This window comes from Sinocyclocheilus grahami, unplaced genomic scaffold (assembly GCF_001515645.1).
Source record: "Sinocyclocheilus grahami isolate Dianchi unplaced genomic scaffold, SAMN03320097.WGS_v1.1 scaffold385.1, whole genome shotgun sequence".
NCBI lineage: Eukaryota > Metazoa > Chordata > Actinopteri > Cypriniformes > Cyprinidae > Sinocyclocheilus > Sinocyclocheilus grahami.
This window is the reverse complement of record NW_015505564.1, coordinates 298,267-318,824: the sequence shown is the minus strand read 5'-3', so window position 1 is coordinate 318,824 and position 20,558 is coordinate 298,267. Positions and strand designations below refer to the sequence as shown.

At 37.6% G+C, this 20,558-nt stretch overlaps 2 protein-coding genes across 2 annotated transcripts in view; one reads left to right on the top strand and one right to left on the bottom strand.

Moving 5' to 3' along the window:
- Positions 1 to 1,304: 1,304 nt before the first annotated feature.
- Positions 1,305 to 9,896, top strand: syt5b (synaptotagmin Vb). The gene is made up of 9 exons (XM_016231232.1): positions 1,305 to 1,611; positions 4,379 to 4,573; positions 4,932 to 5,113; positions 5,499 to 5,597; positions 5,691 to 5,858; positions 6,643 to 6,810; positions 6,935 to 7,049; positions 7,265 to 7,398; positions 7,543 to 9,896. Exons 2-9 carry the CDS (start codon positions 4,411 to 4,413, stop codon positions 7,750 to 7,752), a joined length of 1,239 nt encoding a protein of 412 aa, XP_016086718.1. The 5' UTR covers positions 1,305 to 1,611; positions 4,379 to 4,410; the 3' UTR covers positions 7,753 to 9,896.
- A 129-nt stretch (positions 9,897 to 10,025) lies between these two features.
- Positions 10,026 to 20,558, bottom strand: part of cavin1b (caveolae associated protein 1b) — a 22,655-nt gene continuing 12,122 nt past the window's right edge. Inside the window, exon 2 of the mRNA XM_016231231.1 lies at positions 10,026 to 11,417. Coding sequence (XP_016086717.1) covers positions 10,554 to 11,417 — 864 coding nt within the window. The 3' untranslated portion in view covers positions 10,026 to 10,553. The remainder of the gene's footprint in view (positions 11,418 to 20,558) is intronic.

Here is a 20,558-nt window from a genome sequence, read left to right as displayed (position 1 = left end):
TATATATATATATATTTGTAATTACACATTTGTAATAATGAAGTTGCAATTTAGTACATTAAAATTTGTTAATTTTAAATGTAATATCAAATAACACAGTATAGTTCAAATTATAATCAAGTACTTTACTTGTGCTGTAGTACAGTATGTTATTCAGCACATTAAAAAGTGACTCTAAGTCACGTGTCTTTTAGTAGCATTTTAGTTAGACATGCTTTTTTTTACAAATTTATGGCATTAGTGCTAAAGCAGACACTTCAAAACACCTCAAACAACTTCTAACTTCTGAAAATAAAACCGATTTTAATGTATTTTATAACTTGTTATGTTATGTTGCAGATGCCAGTACTTTGTCCTAAAATCAATATCTAGAAGATTTTTAAATATTTAATTTAGATTATTAAGGTGTTGAGCCATTTTGTAATAAATAATTTAAAAAGTACCACATATCCCCCAAAACACACCATAAACGTATTGTTACGAAATAAATACAAATGATACATCTTTGTATTTTCATTATTTTTTATTTTTTATACAATTGCACTGTAAATCCCTCTGTAACACCAGGAGTGTAAAGTGTGCAAGAGGAGAATATGAGGGTTGATTGTACTTCTTTTTCACAAGTGTCCGCTAAATTAATATCTTGTAAATGTAAATTACAATTCATGTAAATGTGGTTTTAAAATAATAGCCTATAATTGGCAGTGCTATCCAACCAAACCCCTTGGTTATCATTCAATAGCACATCATAGAAAAGATTAGCAACTGAAGGCCAAGAACAAAGATACAATCCACCCAGCCCAACCCAAAATATGCCTATTATGCTCAGTATACATACTATAAACTGCAGAAGCAACAATAGTATAGTAGTATGCACTGAACATACCAAAAGCCTCTGCACTAAACAAGGCTACCATACACGGCCGTAGCAGTTCTTGTGCCATATCAAACCCCAATGTACAAAACTGGCATACAAAAGTAGAACATTTAGATCAATAGCAGTGTCGAAATTATCAAAACGGATTGGTTTTAAATGACTGAACATGCTTAGTAAGAATACTTTCTGATTTATTGATTGAAAAAAAATGTAAGTGTAATCCGTGATCAAACAGATTATCAGGGCAGAAAGGCTATTTTCATCCACAACGTGTCCCAGATGGGAACAATGATGTCGAGCATGATGTTTTATGTGGATTAGAGGGGCAGTTGATGCTGGGCAGTAGTCACATAAATAAGAGCTCTCAAAGGAAATGAACACAAGATTAACATATCACTGGGGAGGAAAAAAGGTTTTTTTTTTTTTTTAGTACAGTAACATACCTGAATTAAAGGCAGAGGCGTGGTTTATGTGAATTTATGGAGAAACCCTCTAACTGCATAACAGATGTGATGGGGAGGGGGAGAGAGATTAGTGGTGCTTTAATGATTTGAAAGCACTTGAGCTTAAAGCTGATGGGGAGGGGGTTAAACCACCAGTACCATACTTATCACAATATACACACATCAGCATGTCTGGCTGAGGGCTGCTGGGAAAACAAACCGGCATCGTCTTAATGTTAATTTAGTAAGGTATTTCCCCACCCAAGATATCCGGAGGTATTCATTTATCAGGTATGTTGCAATCTTTTTTATTTTTTTCTATGCAGAGACAAGCTTTCATTTTATATCACACTTTAGCAGACCTGACAGGACACACATCAGCAATATGCACATTATGAGGGCAAATTGTTTCAGTTTTGTGAAATATGTCATTTCAATGCGTTCGTGTGTTACCATCGTAACCTGTTGCTGAAAATGAGCACGAATGACAGCCTGCTTACATTTACCACAGCATTCACAATTGTAATTAACTTTTATTTGGAAGCGATGTGTATTTCATGTAGAAATGTAGAATCTCACGAAATGGATTGCATTTGATATGTAAATATTACAGTGGAGCTAAAAGAAAAAGGTAGGCTATCAGCTGAGAAGCATAACGTGTGAAAATATGCCAAAAATAATCTTGGATAAAAAGCCCAAGCTAGTGATAGTGTAGATGAAGGGGTGCAGTGATTTGTCACCCAAGTACTTTTATTATAGACCTAGGCTATATTTTAATTACATGCAAGTAAATTACAAGCTTGTAAAATACAATAGTTTACAAATGAATCGTGATCGGAGCAGTCCTCACAATTGACAAATTCCCTCACGATTTTGGAAAGCATTCGCACTTCCTACTTTGCCCTACTATCCCAAACAATCGTTTTTGTTAGAATTTTAACCAAAGTTGGTCCTTTTACAGAGGGGCTTTAGCCCAGAACATGTGGTCTTATTACCCAATAAAATCACCTTAAGCCAAACGTAAAATCACAATCATTCTGGGTTTTTCATTAGTTCCATGAATCTGCATAAATCTGAAAACAAAATTAGACATTGCATAAAGAACTCATGCACAAAGAACATTTTGCAGTGTGTGTTGGTGAACAGGTATTTAGGATGGTACTGAGGTGTTGTTTCTTTTCATTCAGTGTTTTGAGAAGACCTAAATGAAGCGTTAATGAATGAACAAGTCAATCAATGCAGGGAAGAAAGCTATAATTTCTCAAAGAGATGCCTTGTTTATCTGAGTTATCTGAGCTTTGGTTTTATTTTCCCCCCATAATCTCGTTAAGCATGGGAGAGAGAACGAGAGAGAGACATTGACCAGTAGAGATGGGGGTGGATGGTGGTATGGCAGAGGAGGGTAAATACATCATGGATTAGAATCAGCCATGTTTGTCTTCTGGCTTTAGGGAACATATACATGCACTGATGCACATACACGTTTGTACTGTGATGAATATACAGAAATTATGATTGCAGGATGTATTAGATGTGAACCGAATTCTCAGCCTTTGAATGTGTGAAATAGACTGTATAGAGGATCCATGTACAGTACAGAATTAGATATAACTGTATAAGATCTATGATTTGAGCTGCTTTTAGCACTGACTCTTATGCTGTCATGTTTCCAAGGAAACAGTTTCTCTTTGCCAATTAAAAAAAGTACCACAATTATATTCTGTGCCAAGAATAATTATTGCTGTTCAGATAAATATAGAGAAAATATAAATATTTGTTTTTATTTGTTACTTCTTTCTTGAGAAAAACAAATATCTTCAAACCAAGCATCAAGAATGACTTTGAAGAGTTTCTTTTCTAAAGATGATGTTAAAATTACATGCAAGTAAATTACAAGCTTGTAAAATACAATAGTTTACAAATGAATCGTGATTGGAGCAGTCCTCACAATTGACAAATTCCCTCACGATTTTGGAAAGCATTCACACTTCCTACTTTGCCCTACTATCCCAAACAATCGTTTTTGTTAGAATTTTAACCAAAGTTGGTCCTTTTACAGAGGGGCTTTAGCCCAGAACATGTGGTCTTATTACCCAATAAAATCACCTTAAGCCAAACGTAAAATCACAATCATTCTGGGTTTTTCATTAGTTCCATGAATCTGCAGAAATCTGAAAACAAAATTAGACATTGCATAAAGAACTCATGCACAAAGAACATTTTGCAGTGTGTGTTGGTGAACAGGTATTTAGGATGGTACTGAGGTGTTGTTTCTTTTCATTCAGTGTTTTGAGAATACCTAAATGAAGCGTTAATGAATGAACAAGTCAATCAATGCAGGGAAGAAAGCTATAATTTCTCAAAGAGATGCCTTGTTTATCTGAGTTATCTGAGCTTTGGTTTTATTTTCCCCCCATAATCTCGTTAAGCATGGGAGAGAGAACGAGAGAGAGACATTGACCAGTAGAGATGGGGGTGGATGGTGGTATGGCAGAGGAGGGTAAATACATCATGGATTAGAATCAGCCATGTTTGTCTTCTGGCTTTAGGGAACATATACATGCACTGATGCACATACACGTTTGTACTGTGATGAATATACAGAAATTATGATTGCAGGATGTATTAGATGTGAACCGAATTCTCAGCCTTTGAATGTGTGAAATAGACTGTATAGAGGATCCATGTACAGTACAGAATTAGATATAACTGTATAAGATCTATGATTTGAGCTGCTTTTAGCACTGACTCTTATGCTGTCATGTTTCCAAGGAAACAGTTTCTCTTTGCCAATTAAAAAAAGTACCACAATTATATTCTGTGCCAAGAATAAATATTGCTGTTCAGATAAATATAGAGAAAATATAAATATTTGTTTTTATTTGTTACTTCTACAGTTATTCACCTTTCTTGAGAAAAACAAATATCTTCAAACCAAGCATCAAGAATGACTTTGAAGAGTTTCTTTTCTAAAGATGATGTTAAAGACATTTCTAATTTCTTGAGATTTTCTGAACAGTGTACTCCATACATCCTCTTTTTGGGTTGTTATTTTCAGGCTGTGCATTGGATTCTTGACACAGAGTTGGCATGAGGTTTGTGGACATGGGTGTCCGTGTTCGGCGGACTGCTGAACCAGCAGAACCTGAACCACAACCAAAACCAGAACATAAGCACCATCCTGCTCATCCAACTCATCACAACTATGAACACATGAAGAACAAGTTCATGAATGAGCTGGAACATCTTCCATGTAAGTATCTACATTTGGCCATATATTAACATAAACGAGTAAAAAGGATGTACCGATGTAGATAAGACAATTTATTACATTTATAAATAATTCTATTAAGTTCAACTCATTTCATTAAAATGCACTGATTTTGTTGTGATTGTGTAACCTCACAGGACACAAAATCATTCTTCATTTTCATTTATTCTCTGAGTCATTATCTGCATTTGATGTGAAGCCCGATTACATAAATGGAGCACTTTGATTCATAGTTTTTGTTCAGCTTTACAGACGATGGTGATGTGACACACATTGTCCTGTGTGATTTATGTCCTGTACCTGTTTCCATGGAGACTGACCAGCTTTCTGTTCTCTATAGTGCCGATGTGGGCTGTAGGAGCCATCGTGGTCGTGGTTCTCGCCCTTGTGGCTTGCTTTACATTTTGCATGTTCAAGAAATGCTTTGGCAAGAAGAAGAAATCCAAGAAGGCTCGAGAGAGGAAGAGAGCAGGACGGAGAAAAAAAGAAGGGACTGAAGGAGAGGGTGAAGGAGAACAAAAGGTGCAAAAAAGAAATACACAAATATAACTTTTTTTTTTTCAATCATGGTTTGCTATAAAAAAGAAAACACCCATTAGCCCATTAGTTAATATTAGTTAACTAACAAAGAGTAAGACATTTGTTACTGTAATTATTAATATGTGTTCATGTTATTAACTAGGCTTAATAAATGCAAAGTATTTTTACAGTTAGTTCATGTTAACTAATGTAGTAACTAATGCTAACAAATGGAACCTTATTGTAAAGTGTGACAATAAATAAATAAATGTATGTGATAGAAAAGCTAGAATAAAGTTAAAACACAGCACAACGTCCTTTGTTATTTACAATGAATTTGCATATTCCATGAACATACTGCATATAATATAACTATTCATCTTTGCAGGAAGAAGGAGAAAAAAAGGAGGGAGACGTGCAAAAAGAAGAGCAAGAAAACCTTGGAAAACTGGAATTCTCTTTGGATTACACCTTCACTGATGCTCAGGTGCCTAATGCATTAAAAGTACTGTAATAGGTAGAGATGTAATGATGTCATTGTAACAAGAAACATGGAACATGTCTAATTTTCTGTCAACAGCTGATAGTTGGAGTTCTTCAGGCTCAAGATCTTCCCGCTATGGATATAGGCGGTACATCCGACCCATATGTGAAAGTTTACTTGCTTCCAGACAAGAAGAAGAAGTTTGAAACCAAAGTCCAGCGCAAAAATCTGTGCCCTGTGTTTAATGAGACCTTCATCTTCAAGGTTTTTTTTGTTCGGTGTTTTGTTTGTTTATGAAGTACGAAGCCAGGTTCTAACTTACAGTACGTACATGATGAGTCATGTATGTGTTGCCGTTAAAGTGGTCGTCCAGTATAATTCGTAACATTTTATTGCCTGTAGTTTTGTCTTTTGAGTGTTCTGGCGTCTGTTTAGTTCCACCTGTAGTTTGTTTGTCCATCTCTCTCTCTCTCTCAGGTTTTGTGTCAGGGTTTTGTCTCCTTGTGTGGCATCCTAAGTTCCCAGAAATCCCTGCTTCCCTACAATGGTTTTGTCATTCATTTTTTGATTGGCAGCTATCAAGGTATCACTGAGGTTATATATGTTTTTGAAGGAATAGTTCACTTAAAAATGAACTAATATTTTCATACTTATTATAATCATTCTAAATTATTTATCATGTTGTTTCAAACTATGCAACTGTTCTTTACAAGAAAGAAAGAAAAATGTAATTAAAAAAAGTCTAAATGTCTGTCACACGCTCAGCATAAACTGCCTTTGTCTGGAAAAGAGCTGCATAAACATTATGCAATTTTGAAACAATATAGACTAAATAATGGCAAAATACCAGTATATTTTTGAATGAGTTATTCCTTTAATGACCTGTAACAGGAAGCATTTGTTCTCTTTTGGGCTTGTCTGCAGTTTAGAAAAGACATCTCAATGTTTTATTACCATGTATTAACACTGGAAAGCTGCTTTACACTAATTTTTGCTTATTTGTTTCTCTCACGTTTTCTCTGTTCCTGCCTCTTATCATGCATTATAGATTCCCTATGCTGAATTGGGTGGTAAAACTCTGGTGCTTCAGGTGTTTGATTTTGATCGGTTTGGTAAACATGATGTGATCGGCCAGATAACGATTCCCATGAGCTGTGTGGATCTCGGACAACCGCTGCATGAATGGAGGGATCTCGAAAGTGGAGAAAAGGAGGAGGTACATTTTATTTTCTCTCAATATTTGTATTAGCACGTCTGACTTAATTTCTCAGGTATGCCATCATTAATTCCTGGATATTTGATATTTGTTCCTGTGATTGGTCTTTCTTTCTCTTCAACAGGAGAAACTTGGAGACATTTGTATTTCTCTGCGTTATGTGCCCACTGCTGGCAAACTCACCGTCAACATAATGGAGGCCAAAAATCTAAAAAAAATGGATGTTGGTGGTTTATCAGGTACAACTCAAAAGTGAATTTAAATATTTAAATTACATTTGCACTATGCCATAATTGTGATGCCTTTTTTTTTAAATGTGGAAAATGCTAATAATTGAGAATGAGCAGGTGTGTTCAAACTGACTGAATAATAAATTCAATTACAGTTTGCTGTATGTTTTCTTGTAATTTTTTTTCCACTTCTGATTTTTCATCTCAACTACTTCCTGTGTCAGATCCGTATGTGAAGATTGTGTTACAGCATAACGGAAAGCGTCTGAAGAAGAAGAAAACTACTGTTAAAAAGAACACACTGAACCCATACTTTAATGAGAGCTTCAGCTTTGAGGTCCCATTTGAACAGATTCAGGTGATGTGCGATCATTCTTACATCTGATATAGCCTATATTGTGTCTATTATTGTACATGTACAAATTTGAAGGGGCATTTTATTCATGTCCATAATGAAATAAATGCATGTTCTAAAGTCCAAACCCACTCTATCCTAATGCAGAAAGTCCAGCTCCTCATTACTGTGTATGACTACGACAAGCTGGGAAGCAACGACCCCATTGGCAAAACCTTTATTGGTTATGGCGCCACAGGTGTCGGCTTACGCCATTGGTCGGAAATGCTGGCCAATCCCAGACGTCCAGTGGCCCAGTGGCACACGCTTCAACCAGAGGAAGAGGTAGAAGCAGCTTTGAAAGCACCACATCGCTAAACATCGTCATGGTAACAAGTGGGTAATATACCCAGAGTATACATCACATCCAGGGCAACAGTGAATCATCCACCTACTGCGCAACTTAGTGAATGGCATTGATAGGCACTGCATGCATCAGCTTTACTAGCATGACCAGTGATCTTTACAGTTTATGTTTCGTGGAATCTTAGCATTGCTGAGTTATAGTTTCACGCATATTGTTTTCTCTCCCGAGGTTATTTTGTGTTACGTGAAGATCTTCTTGATTTGTTATGAGTTGTATAACTAAATACATGTGGTTATGTTTGGAGTAGATGTGTTTTCTTTATGGTAGCTGTCACTCTGCATGGTTTTGTAAGTTATTTTTGTGTTAAAGACGTGATGATGAATTGTTGCTAATTTTGGTGAGAGTTAAACCAGTACAGACAGTATGTCAGCGATTTTTGGCAAATACAAAACGAGATAAGAATTAAAATCTTCTCTTCTGCATTGAATTAATAGCTAAGCAAATGACAACAGTTAAAATGGTTATATTTATATGAATTGAATGCTATTGTCAAAACAAGGTACAGATTTATTTTGTTCCACTTTTGTATACCCAATGCTAAACTCACTTTGTGTTTGAAAATGCAAATCAAATTAAACAGATGTATCATTTGTTTCTTGTGTGCACTCTATTTAACCACATTTTAATGCCAAGGACTCTCTAACGAGGGTCTTTCGAAAATCAAAGGTATATGTTTTTCATGTACAGTAAACAATATGATATTATGAACATAATTTGTTGCATAATTTGCTTGTAAGTATGCAGTACAATACAACAATACAGTGTAAAAATAATACATTAATTTTGATGAAATTATGTAGTGTGTAGCACTCATGTAGTGTGAAGCATGGTTGCTTTTATTAACACATTAGTGGTTAAGACTGACATTACAAGAGAATATTCATATGCATTATCGGCTACACAAGCAAAAATAAAACGAACAAAAAAGAAACTGATTAAAGCAGAGTACATTTTTGTGATATACTATAATGATACTATCTAAACATGGAGGAGAATGAAATTAACACAGAGAAATAAATGATTGTGCTCTAAGTAATAGCAGTGATTCATTATTCATTATATGTGTTTCACTTAAGATCAGAGGTGCTGATGACATTAGCTGTAGCTTTTTGCTGCTCATACCTGTTTCGCTTTAACTTTGTAACTTTTGTGCTCTTAGGTCAATAAATGAGGCTAAGGGTTCATCGCTCATTGGCCCATTACAACCACACATGTCCACCAGGGGACGTGCAAATGTTACATAAACAGTAGTGTTAAATGGGTAAAGAGCACTGCTGCCTATGTTGAGCAAGCCTGCAGTGCCATTCTGAAGATCATTTTATAGACATTTATACTTCTTTTTATCATCTGTTTTGATAGTTTCCAGTAAAAATCATGCAAAAGGACAAAAACATGTAGTCACATAATCATTTTTGATGTTTAAATGTGGTTTCGTATTCTTCTTTCTAATACTATTTACTATTTGTGTAATTTATCACATTGAGACCAAAAGTAATCAGTGTAACAGTTTGACTTTAACGGAAATGTAACATTATTCATTAAACTCTAAGATATATAAAAGATATATAAAAATGAGCACTTAGAAGCAATACTTCAGGTTTTCTTATCTTGGTTTGTTCCTCCACCTTTTATGAAAAGTCTGTAGCTCTACATGTGAGACTAGAACAAGAAGGAAAATAATTGGTCTCACTTTATATTAGATTGCCTTAACTACTACGTACCTAACAGTTTGATGCAATATAGTTATCATTTCATTTGCAATTACACTGTTAACTGTAACCAACCCTTTCTCCTTAACCTATCCACACCCCAAACTCATGAGCAGTAAATGTGGGAATGTGGTTACACAGTAGATCAAGACAATGTCTTGTAGGCATTCAATGAAGGCCACCTAATATAAAGTGTGACCAATTAATCTTCTAGAACAAAAGAACTGCCTGCCAACAAGTATGTTGTTCATTTTATCAAGCCATCTGTCTGTTATCTGTTTCATAGAGTTGCAATTTTATGTTCATCCTGTCCGTCTAGCACAGTGTTTCTCAACCCTGGTCCTGGGCGCCCGCCAACACTGCACATTTTGTATGTCTCCCTTATCTGACACCCATTCCAGGTCCTGGAGTTTCTTCTAATGAGCTCATGGGTTGAATCAGGTGTGTTTGATTAGGGAGACACACAAAATGTGCAGTGTTGGCGGGCGCCCAGGACCAGGGTTGAGAAACACTGGTCTAGCACAATAATGTTCCCAGATACCATGTTGCATCTTATTGATTGGCACGCCTAGTCTTACCAAACAAGATTCACTCAAGGAACTAAGTTACTTGAACTAGTACAGTAAATCTCTCACTCGCACATACGTTAGGTGAATAGAGTCACCCTAAATTTTAAACATTCTGCTGATAGAAAAGATGCAGATACACACATGCAAACAGACACATTCACATTCTCCTGCAGAATCCAATATCTGGACTAGCAGTACAGCACACATGCTCAGGGTGCCTACACACTAGAGGTTATGCTATGTCAGAGAATGCTGCAAACACTTTAATTGAGATGGTGCTCTGCTGTAGATGTAGAGGAAAAACCTCTTTAGGCATCAGTTCATTGATTAGCATCTCAGAGAGTTGAGCTTTCAGAAATCAAATTTTCTGTATTGACATTTGATATCAAACTGAGCCTTCCATACTGTCCTACCAATCAAACATTCTGTTACAAGCTTCTCTAATGTGCAAGCACCCAAATACACACACAAACACTAATCACTATCTCTGTCATGGTCTTCCACTAACACCAGCTCTTTTCCCCTCTCCAGTAGCGCTCTCATCTCAGGGCTATCTTCTGTCTCGTCCTCGTCATCTTCCTCCACCATCTCACCATCTTCCATCTCCATCTCCTCATCTTCTATTCCCTCCATCACTGCATTCTCCATCTCCTCTGCTTCCCCAACGACTTCCACCATCTCGGTTCCCTGGATCTCCACTTCTCCTTCACGCATCTTTTTCACATGAAAGGTGAACGGTGGAACCTTGTAGACAGCCGTTTTGGAGCGAGCATAGATGGTGTGTTCAGGAGTGAAAGACTTTACCATCTTCTTCTGCGAGGACTTTAGCTTCTCCTTGCGCTCGGGGTTCACAGACATCCGATTGCCAAGTTTGCCCATCTTTTTCTCTATGTTGTGACGTGTTTTCTCCAGGTTCTCCCTGGTCTTCTGTTTGGTCTTCTCAAGATTCTCCTTGGTCTTCTGCCTGGTTTTTTCCAAGTTCTCTTTGGTCTTCATGCGAGTTTTCTCCAAGTTCTCTTTGGTCTTCTGTTTGGTCTTCTCCAAATTCTCCTTGGTCTTTTGCTTGGTTTTCTCCATTTTTTCCTTGGAGAAAACAGTTTTGATGTTCTGGACGCGTTGCAGGCTGCTTCGTTTGATGCGCTCTGCTCGAGACTCCTCAATGGTCTCCTCGATCTCCACCTCCTCTTCATCTGAGGACAGGTCCAGATTGACTTTCTCTTTGTCTTCTCCTCCTTCCTCTGCTGCTGCTTTGTGTTCGCCTTCAGCTTCTCCTTCCACAGGCTCTGGAAACTTCATGGACTTGGCCACACTAACTTTTGAAGGTATTTTCGCTTCATCCTGCAGAGAGACACCAAAATAATAATGTAATTCACAGCGATGAAGGCAAGCTGATACACATTCCTCAAAACATTTGTAAATTTACTTTCTTCATCTAGATACAAAAATGAAGAAAATCTGTGGTGGGTCCCTTTTACTCAGGCTATAACTTAATGAAAAAAGCCCAACTACCATCTACTGTACCAGCATGCTACCATTATGCAAGAACCACTAATACTTTCTGCTGAAAATGCCATCTATTTTGTCCATGGTTGTATCTCTTTTTAAGGAAATGAGAAATTAATAAGCCTCCTCTGCCAAAAGTGTGTAACAGATCTCCAAACTAAGCACTGCCAAAACAATCAATGTCCTGTCTTTTATCCCATTTAATGGCCCTATTGTTCAGTAGCCATGCTAACATTAATGATGACCTTACACACATTCACAAAAGCACACTCACCCACATGCTGAATTTACAAAAAGACCATTATTAGATAGAGCATTTCATTTCACTGGGGTCACTGATATGATTTTATTTCTGTATGCCTCATTAATACCAACTTCAACAGGGAATTCCTGAGGCAAACCTTTACTATTTGTTTCAGCATGCTACCATTATGCAAGAACCACTAATACTTTCTGCTGAAAATGCCATCTATTTTGTCCATGGTTGTATCTCTTTTTAAGGAAATGAGAAATTAATAAGCCTCCTCTGCCAAAAGTGTGTAACAGATCTCCAAACTAAGCACTGCCAAAACAATCAATGTCCTGTCTTTTATCCCATTTAATGGCCCTATTGTTCAGTAGCCATGCTAACATTAATGATGACCTTACACACATTCACAAAAGCACACTCACCCACATGCTGAATTTACAAAAAGACCATTATTAGATAGAGCATTTCATTTCACTGGGGTCACTGCCTCATTAATACCAACTTCAACAGGGAATTCCTGAGGCAAACCTTTACTATTTGTTATGTCAAACAAGCATGTGCATATGAAAGAGTTATCTTAGAGGGGTCCTATTATGCTCTTTTACAAAGTCTTGATTTTGTTTGGGGGGTGTACTAGAACAGGCTCTCATACTAGGTTGTTCGAAAAACACATTATTTTTCACATATTTTACATTATCACAACACCTCTCTCCCCAGTCTGGCATGAATGGCTCGAATAGTTCCTGTATCAAATGAAGGCCCACCTTCTGAAATACGAAATGTGCTGTGATTGGTTAGCTGGGCCAGTGTGTGTTGTGATTGGCTGCACTTGGTTATGCTCAAACAGCAGCATTACAGACTAACTAAAGTTGAAAAAGTGAAAAAGCATAATAGGACCCCTTTAAATGAATTCTAACAAAGGTTAAGAAGTGGAGAACATACACGACTCACAGCCAGAGCTGTTCCTCTTATGTTCCTCATCAGAGTTTTTGTTTTCTTTCTTTTGTTGTTCTTCCATTCTTTCTTCGCCCTTCCCTTCCCTTCCCTTCAGACCTGTCTCCCACTCTCCTGCCCGACCCTAATTCCCAGCATTCCATCCTGCGAAGCCCCTCGTTCCCAAGCACACTCTTTTTCTGCAGCACAATGCTCTGACTTGTTTGTGAAGGAGACATATTTTCTGTCAGTGTGATACATTGAGTCATCCCGTTTTGCTCTGTTAATGTCTCTGCCATCATTCCCAGGCCAAACTAACAAATAAAAAGATGTATTTTCTTGTTGTTTGTTTTATTCTTTCCCCTGCATCAAGCTGGGACAAATGAAATCCACACAGGGAAAACAACAAACAAGCAAACAAAGTGTTGGTAAGCTTGTGCTGCTGCTGGAGGTGTTTGCATTTGCATGGATTTTATACCTCCAAACTTACATAAAAACATACATATCATACTGAGACACATACATGTCTTCATTCATTTCTATGCTACACATGAGGACAGACATATTTTGAATTAATATATTATGTCATAATATTTGGGTTGTTTCATGAGGATGATGCAAGCCTGATTTTTTAGTTAAGTTTACTTTGTGTCAAATAGAGAGAGAAGTATTAGAGTAAACCAATTTTTAAGACCAACAAGAGGTCTGTCAGTGTCAAAGTTGGAATATTTGCACCCAAATGGACTTTTGTGACTGCTCCCTCTACAGGTGCGAAAGGTCACATTAGTTGTATGTTGTACAGTATGAACATGAGCGAAATCTGACTGCAACTATTTCACCCTTTCACAAAACTTCACAAAAAAAACAGGATTTCACCCACAAAATTTAGCTGGGCACAAGATCTGAGTTTGTCAAACTTTGTCAGCTTTTTACATTTATCAAATAAAACAGGGAGGGAGGTCATGTTGTAGGCTTGATTCGAATCCAGGTTCCTGCAAACACAATAGCTTCTTACGATATGATGAACAATGCACAATGCACAGTGCACAACCCAAATTTTTTTTAGGTAATGAACTTGACGCTAATGCTAACATACACAGTACAGAGAAATCTGTGGCATCAAAACACACACTCTTTTACAAAAGAATGGACTAGTACAAAATAAAGTACTTTGCTGTAGTAGCGCGTCATTTCAAAAAGTTCAAATATGAAGCCAGACCACAATGAAGTTCAGAATATTAGAAGGGCATCTAATCTAAGGCACTAAAGACCCAAAGGTCAGAAGGTCACTCATTTTGAATAAACAACATTCTCTAAAAGCAGCTGTAATAGAGGAACAGTAAGATGGAAAACATGTTAGAGGAAGTAAGGCAGTCACCTTGGTGAGCCCACATCCCAAAGTGCCTCTCTCAAGTTAATGTTGCATTGTTCTGCTGAGCAGAGAGGAAGGGAAACACGCACTCCACCATTAGAAACAATTGGAAAATGTGAGTAAATGTGTGTATGAGGGGAACGATAAGAGCTGGGGAGTTACATTTCACATTCCCAAGAAAAAAAATATTTTTGAACTTGTTCCCTTTTGAAATGTTAGATCCATCTAGAGACAGAAATCCCTTTATATATTTATTATTATGCACTGAACCATATTTAGTATATCTGTGTAAAATGCATGACGCAATTGCTGTTTGCACTGTGGATTGGAGGAAGGCTGGTTTCTTCTTCTACTATATAGGAGAGAAATTACTGGTATTTGCGCCATTATTTAATACCCCAAAAAAGCATGTCTTAAAGGGATACTCCACCCCAAAATGAAAATGTTGTCATTAATCACTTACCCCCATGTCGTTCCAAACCTATAAAAGCTTTGTTCGTCTTCGGAACACAATTTAAGATATTTTGGATGAAAACCAGGAGGCTTGTGACTGTACCATTGACTGCCAAGTAAATTACACTGTCAAGGCCCAGAAAACTATGAAAGACATCGTCAGAATAGTCCATCTGCCATCAGTGGTTCAATCTGAATTTTATAAAGTGATGAGTGCTCTATTTTCGTTCAAATCAAAGCGTAAATACACGTAGAAAACGTATCCTTGCGTCGTGTTCTGTGTTCTGTGTTCTTTAATGTGCGCGTTGTTAGTAATTAACCGCAGAATTTTCCCCTCCTATCAGCGCTTTTATGGAATTGCGTTCTAACGCTAATTTGTCCTGTTTAGTAAATCTGGCCCTAACTTTGAAGTTGGTATGTTAAAAGTATAGATATATACTGTATACTTTTAAGATTTGAAGTGCACTACATGTGAACATTCAATACAATTAAGTGCACTTCTTTTTCACAAGGGATGTTGTGTGCCTAATGTGAAATAAAAAAGCACAAAGATGTAAATATATTTCAATCTAAAACAGAGCTCCCCTTTCATAATCCAGAAATAGATCAGTGATTACTAGCAGATACAATAATGTCATTGTTGAAAGCACATGTCCTGTATCATTTAAGCTAGCTCTGATGTTCAGAAACATTTGAGAAGAGAAGAGAAGAGAAGAGAAGAGAAGAGAAGAGAAGAGAAGAGAAGAGAAGAGAAGAGAAGAGAAGAGAAGAGAAGAGAAGAGAAGAGAAGAGAAGAGAAGAGAAGAGAAGAGAAGAGAAGAGAAGAGAAGAGAAGAGAAGAGAATTACCAAGTAATCCCGCACACGCACAGATGTCTTGGAAATAAGCAGCATACAGTATATCTGAGTCAGTGCAGCAACACGTGTTATAAGGATTCCTCCTTTCTTTCATTCTGTCGCTGCCTCATCGTGGTCTGGATAAGAAAAATTGTGTCATGCAAGGCTTTCCCCCTTTTTTCCTCTCACAAGGTGTTCTGCACATACACATACATACCCACACATAAGTATGTATGAGTCGCTTACAGAGAGCTGAGACCACATCACAGAATGCTTGACTTTTCCATGAGCCAACCACAGAAGCATGGAGGGCCGTGGGCTACAGAGATTGACATAATATATGAGCACCTGAACAGAAGAGTTGTTTGTGTGTCTCTGAGACAGTTAATGTGCGTGTGTGTGTCTGTGTGTTCGTGTATAAACACAATCTGATACAACAAGAGCTCTTTTGGCTGTGTGTGTCACATGGTGTGAGGTTTGGTTAACTATCTGTATATCCGTCTGTCTGTCTGTCTCTCTTGTGTGTTTGCAGGTAGGTTTGCCATATGCTGATATCAGCTGGCTTCAACCCTAGCTGGTCAGCAGAAACGTCCTTTCTTTTATACTTTCATTCATCCGTCCTTCTCTTTCGCAGACAGTATCTGTCATTTTTTAGATGAAAACTAGTTTTTCCTCACATACCACAACTTTATATCTCCACAAATGAGATGAAAAAATGAAAATGTCTAAAGTGTTTCACTATGGTTCCCCAAAAATGAACATTTGGTCATTATTTATTTGACATCATGTCTTTCCAAACCCTCATGCTGGAAAACTGATTTTTTTGTTTAATTCTCAAGTTCACTGACTTTAGCTTTAAAACCAGATTAGTGAACCAATTATTCTGTTAAGGTGGCTCAGAATGAACAATTTATTCACAAATTAAGACTGATCCTCAAATTGAGTTTACTGACTCATTGATTATATAAATTTCAGTCTTCTCACACAATCACCATCATATGGATTCAGAAGATTTAGAATATAGCACAGAAGCCATATGGACTACATTTACACTCTTAAAAAAAGATGCAAACGGGGGGTTCAACAGCGATGCCTTAGAAAAATTATTTTGGATTCCCAAAAGAGCCTTTTAGTGAATAGAAAAAAATAATAATAGGAAGGACATTTTAATAATCTAAAGAAGGGCCTTTAGTGCAATGGACAGGTTCCATAGACTTTAAAGGTTCTTCATTGAACCATAGATGCCAATTAAGAACCTTTATTTTTAAGTGTATGATGCTTATTTTCTTTTAATGATGAATAGTCATTGTATGGCAATGACGTTATCTGAAAGCCATACAGGTTTGAAAGAACATAATGGTTGCGTTTAATGACAGAATTCTCATTTTTGGGTGAACCGATCCTCATTAGAACAAAAAAGTAAGCTGAAAATGTTTTCCACATGTCGGGCAGTGGTGGAGGTAACGAATTACAACTACTCACGTTTCTGTAATTAAGTAGTTTTTTCGGCTACTTGTACTTTTTTGAGTATATTTTTAAAGCTGTACTTTTACTTGTACTTAAGTACAAATTAAGCAAAATAATCTACTTCGTTACTTTTAAATCATAGTTCGTTACTGAGTACGCCCCCAATCTGAATTGATATTCAAATCTTTGACAGCACTTCATTAGCCAATAAAGATATCCGATCGTGAAGGGACCAATAAAAGCCCTGCTATCTGAACCAGGAGCAGCAGGTTTTGAAGAGCTGATCGAACAGCGAGGGAGCTCAGCGTAATTAATAGACTCAAAGTTTGGAGAAACAAACTACATGGTAGTGTTATCATAAACATCTATATTTTGATACCGATATTGAAATATCTGACGGTCCCATTTAGGGTTGGGAATCGAAAATCGATTCAGATTCCAGAATCGGATACTTAAGGTCAGGAATCGGATACTTGTTGTCAAATAAAAATTTCGATTCCACCTAACGATTCCTATGCGGTTTTTTTTTTCTTCATCTGTGAGGACAAGAGGTGAAGTGGAGGTGCACCGCAATAAAACCCCGCCCTTTATTCAATATTCCATTTCACTTGGCAATACATCACAACACTGAAGTCAGTTGCAACTTCCGGTTCACAAGTACTTTGATACCGATATTTTTCAAGGTATTGAAGTTAGAAATTCCTGTATCATGACCACTAATTCACATACTTTGTCAATAAGATAAAAGTGGGTTTTGTTCAAAGTAGCTATTATCTACATAGATTCACATTGATATGAATATTTTTTGGTAATTCATTAAATATCGCTGGCTAAAAAGTAACTAGTAACTAGTACTCTGAGTAGTTTTTGAGAGGAGTACTTTGTACTTTTACTTAAGTACTGTTTTGACACCAGTACGTTTACTTGTAATTGAGTATTATTTCAGCAATGTAACAGTACTTGTACTTAAGTACAAATTTTCAGTACTCTTTCCACCACTGCGGCAGACTGATAAATGAAAACACTGTGTGGATGGCGAAATATTTCCATGCCTCACAGAAGCTTCTCTCTTCAGTCACATGTGAAGAGCTCTTTCACATCTGCCTGCCTCCAGCCTGCTGTGTCTCCATGACGATGAGGGATTCCCTACCAAAACACCCTCCGCCCCACCTTTCCATTCAAAGCCAACCACCACACCCACAAACTCCAGCACAGGGTCAGAGCAGAGGGAAAATGAGTGGGTGTGGGGTTTTCCCAAGAATATAGCACTGGATGTGTGGAAGGGAATCCTCCGGACATGTTGCATAACTTCGTCATGGCAGGAAATGGAAACGTGGAACACCAGGATAGGGAGTACGTGTGGAATTTGTATGTGGAGCACAAAGAGCTTTGGTAAGATTTTGTTTCACACAAATCAAGAAACTTAAGCACACACTAAAAGAGGCATATCTTTAGTAGAAAGATAAAAGAAACATTAACAGTTTCCTTTATGTCTTATTTAATTTTCATTCCCCTCCATCAGAGCTCACAAATATCATTCAGGCTATTAAATTCTGCTCCTGGTGGTCCATCTCCCTGCAGAGTTTATCTCCATTCTACTTCAACAAACATGGCAGGAAGTTTTTAGTAATCCTAAAGACCTGATTAGCAGGTTCAGGATTTTAATTATCCTTCTGTCCTAATGGACCCTTTTCACATACAGTATGTGATTACATCTTTCCACAGTCATTACCATTGTAAATCTAACAAAGTTTTAATACTTTTTTGGTAACACTTCAGTATAGGGACCAATTCTCACTAATAACTATTAGCATGCCTGTTATTAACATATTGGCTGTTTATTAGCGCTTATAAAGCACATATTCTGCATGACCATAATCTACATCCCTAATCCTATACCTAAACTTAACAACTACCTTACTAACTATTAATAAGCAGCAAAATTAGGAGTCTGTTGAGGCAAAAGTCATAGTTAATGGTTTGTTAATAGAGAGAATTAGACTTTAAAAATAAAGTGACCACTATTTTAACAAACAAAAAATAATGTACATTTAGAGCACCATACATTGTGTTATATAATCTTGCTATTAGATTACAGAAAACTGGTTAATGCTGTTGCATGAATGTTTCTAACACAACAGCTGAGGAAGTGATAAATTTGATATATTTCTATCTTTTGATCAACATAATCAATCTTTCTATATTCTATATATAGGTGAGCGTGATTTGACCAAGTACAACATGTTCCAGGATCAACATCCTTGTTGATCCAGGAACATCATTCCAATAAACCAATCATAATTGAGAGATAACTTTTCAGGAAATGTCAGTTTTAGGCTTACAATCAGGATTAGGTGCTTCTACACCCTTGTTAATCAGCTACCATTTCCCTCTGATTTTAGGAATAAATTATGGGTAAGGTTAGGTTTAGGGGTAGGGATTGGGTTAAGTCTATATTTTTGGACAGTAATGTTGATCCAGGATCAACAAAAGATGTCAATATCAGCTTCTGAAAACCCCAGAAATGTCAAAAGCATCTCTATAAAAGAGTAGCCAGTTTGGAAAAGAAATGGTTTCAGTTCTGGATGCATTGACAAGAAAGCTGGGAAATTATGCTCTAAATACAAATGTGTTAATATAGTAATTAAAAATAGAAAAGGAAAGTTTGGATGGATGGATAAAAAATGGGCCGATCGACAGACATATTGTCAGACTCTGTTCCATGTTTTGTGTGTGTCTTGCTCCCCATGTGCCTTCCCATGCCCTTATTTGGTTAGGTTCCTGTCCTGATTAAGTTAATTTGTCTCAGGTGTTTCCCTTGATGTTTCATTGCTCCCAGGTGTGTCTCGTCATCCCCTCCTCCTGTGCGTATTTAAAGTGTTCCCAGTCCCTAGTTCTCTGTCTGCTGTTAAACGTCTTCCCGAGTTCGTCTCCCTTAGTGTATGAAAATAAAGTCTTGTTAAAGTATTCTCCAGCGTCTCCTCGTTCCTCTGAAGTGTATTGTGACAGAACAGTGGGCCAAAACCAAAAGTGAGCAGCGACTTTTTCCTCGCGTTTGTTTTTCCCCGGCTTTTTGAAAGTTTTTTGTTTCCTAGTTCCCCCCCTGTGTGTATTTAAAGTGTTCCCAGTCCTTAGTTCTCGGTCCGCTGTTAAACGTCTTCCTGAGTTCGTCTCCCTTGGTTCATGGAAATAAAGTCTTGTTAAAGTATTCTCCAGCGTCTCCTCATTCCTCTATCGTGTATTGTGACAGAACAGCGGACCCAAAACCGAAAGTGAGCGGCGACTTTTTCCTCGCGTTTGTTTTTCCCCGTCTTTTTGAAAGTTTTTGTTTCCTGGTTTTCCCCCCCCGCGGCGATGGAAATTGCCGCTCGCGTCGCCGCCCTAGCTCGCCTCGCCGCCCTAGCTCGCCTCAATCTCCCCTTCTACGAGTACGCCAGGGAGTTCTGCAAGCTCGCGGAGGTGACGGCGTTAGAGGACGCCATCCTCAATTAGCTGTTCTGGCTTGGGGCCAACTACCATTGCTCCGTGGACCTCCCAGACACCACTGGCCTAACTTGGAGGGAAGGTGTCTTCCGGTGTCTGGGGTGTGTCCGGTCCCGAGCCAGAACCAGTCCGCCACCGTCCGCGGCTTCCCCAAGTCAGCCGGCAGTTAGTGTGGCAAGCCC